This window comes from Panthera uncia, chromosome D4, assembly GCF_023721935.1.
Source record: "Panthera uncia isolate 11264 chromosome D4, Puncia_PCG_1.0, whole genome shotgun sequence".
NCBI classification, from domain to species: Eukaryota; Metazoa; Chordata; class Mammalia; order Carnivora; family Felidae; genus Panthera; species Panthera uncia.
The window spans coordinates 86,846,897-86,859,518 of record NC_064807.1 but is presented as its reverse complement, the minus strand read 5'-3'; the positions used below and the strand labels follow the sequence as shown (position 1 = coordinate 86,859,518).

Here is a 12,622-nt window from a genome sequence, read left to right as displayed (position 1 = left end):
GCCTGTGCCCACTGGCCAATCCCGAAAGAGACAGTGAAGATCACTGGTCTGCCCAGCCTGAGAACCTGGCTGGTGTCAGAATAATCTAGAAGGCAGCTCAGTGGCACCTGCCTCATCCTGCAGGCTGACACACTCCCCCAGAGACCTGCTCAGCTTCTGTCCCCCGGCTCTTTCTAGGTGACGGCCCCGTCTCAGCACCTCCCCTCCCTCTCCAAGTTCAAAACCACGGGGGACTTGTGAGGGGGGTTGGGGGGTGGGAAAGAAACACATCCAAGCCTCACTTTTGGATTGACTCCAAATTCAATGGGCGGCACCGGCAGCACAGAGTCCACGTGAATCTCCACCCCGTTAACGGGCGGGACGACGGCTCCCTGCAGCCGCTCGGCCCCCTCTGAGCCCTTCCTGTTTTTCAGAGAGCGCTCATTGCCAATGGGTCCCGGTCTGTGCTCCTTGCTCTGTCCTGAGCCTTGATCCGAGTCCTTGATAGAAAACCAGAGATGCTGAGAAACACGGGCTGGAAGGACCCCAGTCCCCAGCTTCTGAGCACCAGGAAGAGGGGAGAAGACCAGGGACGGCAGTCCCCTGCCCCGGCCCAGGCCTCCGTGGAGGGACTTCCAGCTGACCTTTGGCTCGGGCTGCTTCTGGGCCTGCTCCTTGTGGCCGTCAGCCTTGGGCTCCAGGCCAGGCCCGTTCATGTCCTCCGGCTTCAGAGTGCCATACGGGGAGCTGCGCTGGGAGGATGTTGCAGACGACTCCCGAGACTCGGCGCTCAGGTCAACGCCGCTATCCCCCTGGCTGCTCTTAAAACCCTGCTGTGCAAGGCACAAAACGGGTGAGAACCCTGACCCCCAAACTCCAACACGGGACTGCCCAGGAAGTGGGACCAAGTGCGTGGCTGAGACACACCCCCGTAAGCCTGTCCTCTTTAGCCCCGTCCTGACTTGGGCCCTGACCCGCCAACAGTACCCAGCAACTGAAGACGCGATAAAAAAAAACCACGATATGCAATGGGCGCCAGGGATGGGGCCGCCAGGCTCATTCCCTTGTGGCCAGGTCAGACAGGGCCTGACTGCCACCACGGGCCCGGTCGCCCACCCTCCCCAGAAGTCAGGAACAAAGACCAGCGCCAAGCCAGGGCCGGTGGAATCAGGCTCTGGGCCGGGCTCATCGGCTCGGCGAGGAAGAGCTGGGCTGGGCAAGGGTGCACGAGGCCCAGGACGAGCCGGCCGTGGGGGCGGCGGGCTCGCGCGCTGCCCGCGGGCGGCTCAGTGGTCACTCACCTCGGCGGAGCCAGGCTCGGCGCTGTTGAAGGCAGTTGCGGCTTTAGTCCAGGAGTCGCTGGCCGGGGCCTGGACGGGGAGGGCTGCCCGAGGGTGCAAGACAGAGAGTCAGGGCCGCGCAGGGGAACCGCCTGGCTGGCACAGCCCCTCCCAGCTCTCCTGCCCCATGCAGGGCACTGGAGCTGCTCTGGTAGCTTCACCCGACTTCCCAACATCCTCACACTCCAAGAAGCGTGCTTCCCTTTACTTCATCTGCTACTTGCTCTGGAAGGCACGCCAGCAACTTCTCGTTCACATCCGTGAGAAAGCTGTACCGCTACTCCGTGTACTGACGTGGTCTTAATCTTAAGCCGACTGTTCATTTCTACGAGCCTGGCAGCTTCACAGAGTCTCTCGAGGATCTAGGCTGGTACTACTCAACCTCTGTTAGCTCGAGGACCACTCCAGGACTCCCACCAAAGCCGCAGAGCCTGCGTATGTACGCAAACCCGACGTGCTATTTTCAGAGCCAGGGGCCCTCTGAAGCCGTGCGCGCGCCCCCGGGCTGAGCGGCCGGTGAGGCGGGTCCTGGCGGTAAAGGCCCGAGGGCAGGGGCTGGCGTCCAGCCTGCTCCGAGCGACAACCTGGGAGGTTATCTGAGGACACTCGGAGTGTGATACCCTGCTCACGTGTGCTACCAAATCAACTCACAGCCATATTTTATGAAGAGAAGATCATACTTTGAATCACAGTTGAACGTCGTCCAGTGTTATTTGTAACGTGTTGGAACCTAGGTTTTAGCCCGGAACGTGACAGGCCAGGAGGGAAGATTCAAAGAATCAACACCTAGGACCCAGAATTTTGAGTGTCTGTCATGTGGCTCTGGGGTCACGTCACTGCACTCCAGGGTCCTCGGCTACTTTGTTTAACACACCGGAAATGGATAATTTCTCTAGGCTCCCCTGTGAAGCATCATGCTTTTCTTCACCTGTGTACTCTCCAGGGCTCTGCCTCAAGCAGGCATTAATGAAGAATCTGCTCGATTAACATGGTTTTGTATCTCAGGAACACCTGGGTGGCTCGGTCGGTCGGGCGTCCGACTTCGGCGCAGGTCATGATCTCACAGCTCGTGAGTTCAAGCCCCACGTCCGGCTCACGCTGTCAACGCAGAGCCTGCTTCTGGTCCTCTGTCCCCCTCTCTGCCCCCCTCTGACTCGTGCCCTCCCTCAAAAACAAACGCTAAAAAAAAAAAAAAATTGTTTTTGTATTTTAAAACGAAGAGTTACCAAAAAAAAAAGGGCATTGGGTTTGAATTTTTTTTTTTGTTTTTTTTTAAGTTCAGGAAAATAAATTTTCCAAAAAGTGAGGTCTCCTCACTTTGGTCTCAAGCCTGTCTGGCTCAGGAGAGCATGAGGAGGAGCGGCCAGGAGCGCCCGGCGTCAGGGCCGGCACGTGGCACAGACAGGAAAGCTTCGGACCCGCTCCTCCTCCCTGGCGGTCACCTGGTGCTCCTCCACAAGCTGAGTTTCTTGGGTGCCTGACAGGGGCAAAGGAGTCGAGCCAACTCCCCCCGTGACCGGAGCCGGGCAGGGACGGGGCCTCCCTTGTCCAGATCAGTGGACGCAAGGAATGGTGTGCTCTTGCCCCAAATCGCAGGCGGGGGAGTTTCCAGCTGTTCAGGGGCTGCCGGTGGTGCCGAGACGGTATCTGACACCGTGGCTCCGGAGAGGAGGCAGGAGACAGGCAAACCCCACAGGCATGCACAGCCCCAAAGCAGGACGCTCCCAGAGAAGAGACCCCCTGCCCTGGGGACAGCCGTGGACCAAGCAGCTGAGCCCAAGCACCCAACTCTTACCCTGGCCGCTGCTCTCCCAGATCTCTGTGCCCAGGCTGCTGCCAGGCACGGTCACATCACCCTGCTCCAGGCACAAGTTGTTCTGCTTTTTAGCAAACCGAGGAGGAATACGGGAGGAAAGACCTCGACCCTTGACAGGCACCTAAGGAGAAAAGAGGTGACGCTGTCCGGCCCAGACGTGAGGCGTGAAGCACGAGTTCTCCCCGCCAGAACCACACCACGGGAAACTGCCCCAGGGGTGCAGGAACGCTGGCATCTCAAGGCCTCGGCCACGGGTGAATGGCAAGGCCAACCACACCATCCCCGGGATGGGCGACAGGCCGGTGCACGCAGGCTGCAGAGGCCAAGGGTGCAGGGTCCATGCCTGACTGCAGTTCCAATACAGGGTCCCCGGCCCTCGAGACGCCCTGGGTGACGAATCTCATCCCACACAGGCTGGAGTGGTGGGAGGAGGAGGGCCTGGGGGGCCTGAGGGAGGTCTGCGTCCTGCTGTCACCTGGGATGAGTCACCTTCTCCAAGCACTGGGCTAACATCACCTACTCCCACACGACAACAGGGTTGGTGGATGTCGGGGGCACAAGCACGCTGCTGTGCCCGCCTTCCCCTCTTCTAGCTTGGGCCTGATTCAGAACTCTCTCTCCTCGCTCTGGGTTTCTCTGTGCCGGCCTGCCCTCCACCCCACACCCCCTACCTGCACGGCCTGCTCCTTCTTCCTCCTCTCTTCTTCCAGCAGACGGCGCTGCTTCTTGGTCAGGACCTCAATGAAGCCTTCGCCCGCCATGGGGCCCACCTCACTCTCCTCCCCAGGGCTGGATCCGCAGTTTTCAATGATGGAATCTGAACCCAGATTTCACAAGAAGGGACAGTGTCTCCATTCATCGGAAGAAAGAATAACCCAACCCTACCGGTTTCTCATATCTAAGGACAGCTCAGCTCCGAAGGTTGGGCGGCACCAGGCCTGATGCCTCCAAGGAGCAGACTGTACATGGAGTCTATGGAAATCCTGAAAGGGTCCCTTCTCTCCCCCCCCCCCCCCCGCCCCAGACCTCCTCGGCACATGGTCGTCTCACACAGCAGACGCCAGTTAACACTACAGTTTAAGAAAAGACGCTGGTGACCAAAGTCTCTGCTCTGGTACCAGCCAGCCGCGTGACCCTGGACACACCACACAACCTCGCTAGGCCTCGGGGTCCCCCTCTGTAAAACTGGGGCACCGGGGCTGCTACGGGGGGTGGCAAGGCTGTGAGCAGCAGGAGGGCAGGAACCATATCCGTTCGGCTCACCAGCGTCGCCCTGGAACTTGGCCCACCACCTGCCCAGAGGCCACGATGTCCAGAGAACAGATGGGCAAACCCAGCGACCCTCGAAAGCCACCGTGGCCCTCGGTTTTGAGGAGCCTGAAGATGTGAGGGGACAGACTCACTTCCATAGTTCAGGTCAAACTGTTTCATGGTCTCTCCCTGTTCGCCCGCCCTCTGAGCAACCAGCTTGGCCGCCTCCTCCGCCGTCTCACAGGAGGCCTCGGGGATGTCAGAGGCACCGTGGGCCACCCGCTCCAGCACGTAGTGGCTGCTCCCACTGCTGCAACCGAGACCCGCGGGCAAGGCCTCATCTGGGGACCTAGGAAGAAGGAGGAACCGTGTTAGCTCGGAAGCGGCCAGAGGCTGGGGAAGGAGAGAAAGGGACGATCAGCATGTGCACACGGCACGCACGTGGACACAGGGCCCTGACCTACAGCGCGCCCCCTCTGCGCAGTCGAAGCTGCTCCCCGGCGGCAGCCCTCCTACGGCCACACTGCTGCGGTGGCTCTGCCGGCTCACGGGGACAACTGCTCTTCTCTGACCCCTTCCAGGGCTCAGTGCCTCGGTTCTTTCCCACTGCGTGCCCAACTCAGCAGGGCTGCAGACAGGAAAGAACGAAGGGGAACGCCCAGAGCAGGGCCACAGCCCTTACCGCTCCTGACACAGGAGACTGACCAGGGAGTCAAGGAGCCGGGCCAGGCCGCACAACAAGGCTCTCAGCAGAAGTCAGAAGCAAAGCCCCGTGTCAGCAGCTGGGGCCTGGAAAGCTAGGCCAGCCCAACACCTGGAAAGCTCAGCATTCCCCTAGGGCTCCTTCTTTGGGGCTGAGTGGATTCCAATCCAGGTTTCTGGCCCCCAGGTTTCTGGCCCCGGATTCTCAGGAGACTGGGAGGTAGGAAGTGGCCTTCCTCAGGCGGAGGCATGGATCAGAAAAACAGGCTGCACGAGTGAGTCTCTGCACGGGCTCTCCCCTCTCCCGGATTCCAGGCAGCCTGCAGGCAATGAGCCACACAAACCTGAGCCACCTGGAAGCCTCCAGATCCCCTGAGAGACGCTCACAGGGCCTCAGGCAGCTCACCTGCTTTTGCCACTGCCTGGCTCTTCCCACCAGGAGGTGGTCAATCCCTGAAACGGAGCCGCATCTCCTCACGGCCAAGAGGCAGAGCCACTTGGGAAGAGCTGTCCCTACAGGACCAGGAGGCTAGATGGCCCAGCAGGACGCGGGGGGGAGAGCAGTCCAGGGGCAGAGGAATCTGGGGGACCGGCACCGTGCACAGGAAGCGTCCCCCTCGGCGGGGCGGCAAAGGGTACTTATGGAGGCTGAGCTCTCCTGACGGGTGCCGGGGCAGCCACCGCTCGAGGACCAACGGGCTGGGGCTCTGGGTTTCGGTTTTCAAGCCACAACAACAACAACGACAACAACATGCCACGAGAGAGGCAGACAAGCAGTGTGAGAGCGAGTGATGGAGACGCCCACACACAACGGCCCGGGTGGGCAGCGGCCCTCCTGGAGGACGACAGAGGGACGGAGTCGGGGCGCCGGACACACGGCAGGGCATGCATGCATGGGTGCTGCTTACAACGACAGGCTTGGTAACAGAACAGCAACAGAGAAGAGCCTGGGGTTCGGTCTGCGTTTTACCTTTTGGCTTTCAAAGGCGTCCCATTCTGTTGGCTGTCATAACGGGGAGAGGCGTCACCACCACCTGGCCTAATGGACTTGTCCCCAAACCCCCCCGGCTCCAGCTTTCGGCTCTGCCTGTCGGCCAGGGGCCTCTGGCTGGAGAAGCTCCTCTTGGCCAGCTCCTTCTTCTCACCCGCGGCGGCCCCGGGCAGGCTGCCGTCCGCCTGCGGGTCGGGCTCGGCCCCCGGGCCCTCGCGCCGCTCCCGCCGCTCGCTGAAGTCACTGCTCTCGGAAGCCGTCTCCCACTCCTCGTTGGCGTGATCGGACGAGTTCTGGTACGAGAGCTCGGGGGACCCGCTCTTGTCCCCGGGGCAGAGCTTGGGCCGGCCCGGCCACGGCCCCGCCAAGAGGTGCGGCTCCTCCTCCGGCCCCCACAGGCCCAGGGACTCCCGCTCCTGCCGGAGGCGCCGGAAGCGAGGGGGCTTGTCCTGACGCGGGGGGCGCCTTCTCCGGAAGGGCCGGTTCTCGGCGCCTTCCGAATCGGCCGCGTGCTCATCGGGGAAGAAGGGCCTCTTGTCCTCCAGGCGGCCGTCCTCGAAGGCCCTGGCGCCAAGCAAGTCAGAATGTCTGTAGGCGTCAGGGACACAGTCTCTGTCTGCGGGTCGCCGGGACCCGCACGTGTCTGGGGAGCTGTACTCCTGCCAGGAGGCTCCCGGGCCCTTGCTCTGCCAGTGGGCGGCCTCTTTGGACACAAAGGTTCTCCGGCCGTAGCCGCAGCTGCTCAGCCGGGGAGGGAGCGCCCGGCCGAAGGCGCGAGGGCCTCGGCTCTTGGCCTCCGGGCCGCCGTGGTCCTCGGAGCATGCCTTGGTGGAGCGCCAGGAGTCCCTGAAGTCGCCCCTCCTCAGGGTGCTGCCCTCCCGCTCCAGGAGCGAGCCCTCGCTCCCGTTCTCCGAGCCTCGCTGCCGCCGCCGCTTGGGAAGCTCTTCGTACTCAGAGCCCTCGCTGTGCGTCTCGCTGGCGATGCGCCGTCGCGGCTTGGCCCTGGGGAAGTCCTCCGGCTGGCCAAAGTCCCGCAGCCCCCGGCCGCGGCCACTCCTCTGGCCGCCGCCGTAGACGCCCCGCGCCCCGAGCACCCCCCCACCGCAGAGGCCTGGGCCACCGCCCGCCGGCCGCCCTCGGAAGGTGAACTCTCGGAAGCCACGGCCGCGGCCCCGGGCCTGCCCTCGGCCCCCGAAAGCTTGCTCCTCGTCGATAAAGATCCAATTGTTCCTCTTTGTCGCGGGCGTGTCACTGGACTCCCGGGGGGGTCTGCCCTCCCAGGCCCTGGCCGGCTTCTCGTCCTCGTCACACCTGCTGGCCTCGCGGCCCACACTAGCACGGGCAGGGCCCTGGTCCTCCAAGGGGGAGGGGGAGGAGTTGGCCAGCGCGGGGTCGTTCTCTTCATCCTCGTCCTTCTCCGCCTTGCGAGCCGGCCCCCTCTCCTTGGCCACGCGGGCGCTCTCCTCCCCCAGCTCCTGCTTAACCTTCTCCAGTTCCTTCTCCTTGTCCTCCACCTTGAGGGCTTTCAGGACGGGCTTCTTGATGGGTCCCGACCTCCGCGTCCTGCTGGTCTGCTCCTGGTGCTGGCTGCCGGGGCCCCGGGGCTCGGCAGTCCACTCGGGCTCCAGGGACGGCTGCTTGTTGGGGCTCCCGTCCTTCTCCCAGGAGGAGACGTTAAAGGGTGGCTCCTCCCGGGGTGTCCCCTTCTCGATGCCGCTGGCCGTGTCCGTGGACTCTGGCGGGTGGCTAACGTCCCAACTGCTATACTCTGGCTTTTTCTCCGCGGGGGCAAAGTCGGGCTCCAGTGGGGAACACCTGAGGTCTGGGCTGTGACCCCCAGGAGCACCCGCTTCCTGAACATTTTCTTGGGGTGGAAACAAAAGCTCCTGGCCTATTCTTTGAGAAGAGACACAGCTGTCAAAGTCTGCTGGGGCCTTCTTGTCAAAAGCACTCAAGAACTCCTCCCCTCTCTCCTCAAGGAGATCGCGCTGGGCACCTACACCCCCTGACCTTCCGTGGGGGGCAGAGTAAGAGCTTTCATTCCTGAAAAGGAACCAGAAAAATCAGTCAATGTGATTGGAGCTTGGTTCCTGGTTTCCATGCTGAACACAGAGCTTAGTTTTAAAAAGAAAAAAAAAATCTTTTTTAAAAAGAAAATGAAAAAGAAAAAAAACATAAGCACCAACATTTGCTCTAGCTTTAAACACGTCTCAGAGCTGCTGGGCCGTGGATTGGTCGGCGGCCCCTGGAGTCCAGAGTGAAGAGTGCGGGGGCTGCTGGTGGACTCAGCGTGCCACCTGGAGGCGTAGCAGCTGGGGATCCTCTGGTTCAAGCGACAAGCTGGAGCCTGGGAGTCCACGGAGAGTCTGGGGCCCTGGGCCAGCAGGGCCAGCTTGCTCCACTTGGACAGGAAGGAGCCACGACCCGGGCACGTGGCCCCGCCAGACCCCACCCCTCGCCCTGACCCAAGGTTCAGCAGATCTGCCTCTGACCCAGGACCTCTCCTCGGCCGTCAGCCCCGCCGGCAGGTGAGCGCCTCTCACACAAAAGCGTTCCAGCAAACCTCCTCGTACTCCCCGTCCACGGAAGACACTGCCTGTGGGGACAGCGCCCCCTCCCGGAGCCCCGCACGAGCAGGATTTGGACATCCTGCCTTCACTCGCAGGCCAGGAGGGCGGAGTTCCAGCTCACCTGACATGCATGTCCACGGCCAAAGCGTCGTTTGATTTCGGCTGCGGAAGCGAGTAGCCTTTGCTCTGCAACGCCATGTAGCCCTCTGGGCTCCACACGGGGGCCGGATCGAGGGCGGCCACTTTCCTTTCTTGCAGCGGGGGCACGCAGTTCTGGTCCTCAGAGCGACAGCCAGTCCCACCGAGGGAGTCTTGGGGCATCATGGGTTTCATCAGTCCTGAAGGAGGCACAGGCAAAGAATCACCCTGCATCAGCCAGCGCAGAGAGCCGCACTCCGACCTCGGGGGCAACCCAAGGCCCGAGGGAGACCGTAGTTACCAGTTACCCTATCAGGCGGACACAGCACCCCACCTGCTCGCCATCGCCGAGCCCTCCGTGTTCTCTCAACACGGAACCTCTGAAGGCGCACGAGCACGCGACGGGAGGGGTCTACGGATCCATTCTAAGACCTGTGAAGTCCAACCTGAGCTCCAGGTTCAGGACCCCATGCTGAAGAGTGCCTCAAACTGGCAAATGGAAACTGGAAATATCTAACTAGAGAGCCCATCATGTCAGCAAAAGGCTAGAGAGGTCAACCCGTCGGCCACGAGGGTCTGTGTGTGAGCAGGGACGCTGAGGTCTCCTGCCCAGGCGCGAGGAAGACCAGCCGTGTGGCCAAGAGGCACACGGACCAAGAGCTGCCGTCTGCAGGCTTCAAACCCCGAGCAGCAAGCCTTAGGAAGGGATTCTGGTGTCAGCTTTGTTTTTTTTTTTTAATGTTTACTTATATTTCAGAGAGAGAGAGAGACAAAGAAAGAGAGTGCACAAGCAGGGGAGGGGTACAGAGAGGGGGAGACACAGAATCCGAAGCAGGCTCCAGGCTCTGAGCCGTCAGCACAGAGCCCGACACGGGGCTTGAACTCACTAACTATGAGATCGTGACCTCAGCCGAAGTCGGACGCTTAACCGACTGAGCCACCCAGGTGCCCCCATCGGTTCCTTTATTTATTTATTTTTAAAAAGATTTTATTTTTAAGTAATCTCTACACCCAACATGGGGCTCAAACCCACAACCCTTAGACCATTTAGAGTCAGATGCTCTCCTGAACAAGCCAGCCAGGTGCCCCAGTTCCTTTTATCTCTAGCCCTAGGACTGACTGCCACACTCCACGTTTTTATACGGTGAATGGTGGTGCACAGATGACAATAAACTGTTTAACGGGCCTGAGGTGATTAAGACACAGAGGACACCTCGGTCCCTCCAGACATAAGCTACCAGGGGAAAGTGTGCCACCACCCCCCTCCCTGCCACCGTGGCCTATCTGTCCACGTCCATCAACCTGGGGAGAGTGAGGAGGGAGGTGGTGCAGAAATTAAACGTCTCATCAGGCCTAAGTCTGTGGACAGAAAAAGATCTGATTTTTCAGATACTTTCTTCACAGAGCTTATTAGCATACACACATTTTGTGTGGCTTTTACACAGAGATAATCTGGCCAGAAAACAGCTCTGCGTTAGGCCGGTGCGTTAAAGCTTTCTTTCAGCTCTAGAGCGCCCTCTTCAAATGCCACTGATACGTGACTCCAACATAAAGTTAGTGTGAGTCAGCCGGTGGGGACCCTCTCTGGAACCCTGAAATTATACACCACTCATTAAGTACTCATTATGAGGCACACTGGCTTCTTTTCACAGCTCTTATTACCTGGAAAACCCTGCTACCACAAACGCGCGGGGCAGAATAGGTCATCACACATATCACTTGCAGAGCTGTGTTCCCAAGCAATTGGGAAATCTCCAGGGAGTTGAAACCACAGCCACCGGCCAGCGCCACAAGCCGGTGCTTCCTGGAGGGGAGCAGGGGAATACACCTGTCAGTCCTAGTAACCATGGGCTTGGACTCTGACCCCCGGCAGCACAGGGGATGGAGCTTTCTGCACAAGGAGAAGCTGCTCAAGACAGAGGCCCTCAATTCAAAGGCAGATTTAAAAATCTATGCTCTTTTGGGGCACCCGGGTGGCTCAGTCGATTGAGTGCCTGACTCATGATTTTGGCTCAGGACATGATCTCACAGTTCGTGAGTTCAAGCCCCACATCAGGCTCTGCACTGGCAGTGTGGAGCCTGCTTGAGATTCTTTCTCTCTCCCCGCCCCTTCCCTGTTCACATGGGTGGCTCCCTCTCTCTCTCTCAAAATAAACAAATAAAAATATTAAAATACACACACACACACACAAACACACACACACACACACACACACGCTCTTTAGTACAGGGAAACAACTTAAGTTTGTGTCCTGGCCTGGGCCAGTTAGGGAAAAATAGTTTGCTGCTAGGAATGTATAACTGTGCTGGCTTTCATGCAGGTTGTGGGGAGGAGGGTTTAGATGCATTCCCCAAGAGTGGTCCAGAATTTTCCCAAGTTAGAATAGCAAGGGGTTCTAGGAAGGCAAGAGAAAACATAACTGGAAGGACAGACTCTCCACTCGAGCCGTACCGGATCCCCACAACAAATACAGCTCTGTTGAAAATGAGCTCACAATCCAAAATTCCCAGCATGTGTGGGAAGCTGCCCACCACTAGCCCACAGTGAGCCCACAGGGTTACCTGCCTGAGAACTTCAGATAACAGAATAATAAATACCGGAAATCAGGTTTTAAGTTATTAAAAGCATAAAAAAGGAATTAAAACCTTAAGAAAAACATGACACACACACACTAGAATTGACAAAAAAAAGTCCAATAATAAAAAATATAGTCACTGAAAAAACTCACTGGGCAATAAATTAAAAAAGAGAGAGAGAGAGAGAGAGAGAGAGAGAGAAATTGAACACAAGCAGAGAGAAAATGGACACAACACGGGGAGACGAAACCACAGAGGAAAGAGGAGATTGCAAAGAAGCCAGAAAGAACACAGAGTGGGTTCCGCAGAAACGAATCGCTCTGAGCAGCCACAGAACCAGAAGAAAGTGGACTACTACCTTCCTGGTCCTGAAAGAGAGACGTGCCAACCCAGAATTCTACACCCAGCTAGAGAAAGGGTATCATAGAGGCTTCTTCAGGCCAAGAAAACCTACTGCCAGAAAAAGTCCCCGAAGAACTCGACAGAACGTACTTCACAAAGAAGCGTATCGCACCCAGATGGAACACACGGGAAGGAAGAGCGAAGGGACAGGCGAGTCCGCAGAAGCAGACTGCAGGAAGCAGCAGAAGCAATGCCCGATTTGGTGGCATCAAAACGAGAACTAAAACTCGAGGGAGAAATCAGAAGGCAGACTGATGAGCTAACCAGCTCGGCTGAAGGGGGAGAACGCCCATCAGCCTATGCCAGTCACAGGCACGTCTCAGAACGTCCCGTAACCACTAACACAGTACAAACAGCACGCAGAAGTAAAACAACCCGAAGCATAGGAAAACTTGATCCAAAGAAAGGAAGAAGAAAAGTAAGAAAGGCGGGATCAACAGAAAGCATAAAGTAGGACCGCAGAAAATCCGAATATCATAATCGCCCCAAATCCAAAGAGAGGCACCTTGGCGACTGCAGTCACAGATTTTCAGGGTGGGTAAAACCATACGCGTCTTGTACCTACAAACGCCCCCTGCAAAAAAGGGCTCAGGGAGGCGGATGGTAAAAAGATACCAAATGAATCTTCATCAAAAGAAACCTGGAATGATGACATCAGTATCAGACACAGTGGACGGGAGAGGTGGACAGCACAGTTAAGGAGGACAGTGCTGTGTGAGGATAAGGAGAACGAGACACATCAGTCCAGACCCGTCTGCTTCCAGACAGAGTGAAGCCGGGCAGGCTTAGGGATTCAACACACCTACAGTCACAGTGGGAGATTCTCACGCACCTCTTAGTAAGTGATGGGGGGGGG

The 12,622-nt window shown here is 58.6% G+C and overlaps 1 protein-coding gene across 11 annotated transcripts in view; it reads right to left on the bottom strand.

Moving 5' to 3' along the window:
- Positions 1-12,622, bottom strand: part of PRRC2B (proline rich coiled-coil 2B) — a 64,947-nt gene that overhangs the window by 11,859 nt on the left and 40,466 nt on the right. For 7 of the 11 annotated variants that reach the window (XM_049630486.1, XM_049630543.1, XM_049630521.1 and 4 more), the window contains 8 exons: positions 8,771-8,987; positions 6,059-8,122; positions 4,539-4,735; positions 3,807-3,952; positions 3,115-3,256; positions 1,281-1,363; positions 624-812; positions 282-479 (listed from right to left, as the gene is read on the bottom strand). In XM_049630486.1, the coding sequence (XP_049486443.1) occupies positions 282-479; positions 624-812; positions 1,281-1,363; positions 3,115-3,256; positions 3,807-3,952; positions 4,539-4,735; positions 6,059-8,122; positions 8,771-8,987 (3,236 nt within the window). The remainder of the gene's footprint in view (positions 1-281; positions 480-623; positions 813-1,280; positions 1,364-3,114; positions 3,257-3,806; positions 3,953-4,538; positions 4,736-6,058; positions 8,123-8,770; positions 8,988-12,622) is intronic. The other 4 variants (XM_049630503.1, XM_049630513.1, XM_049630536.1 and 1 more) reach the window with 2 other exon arrangements.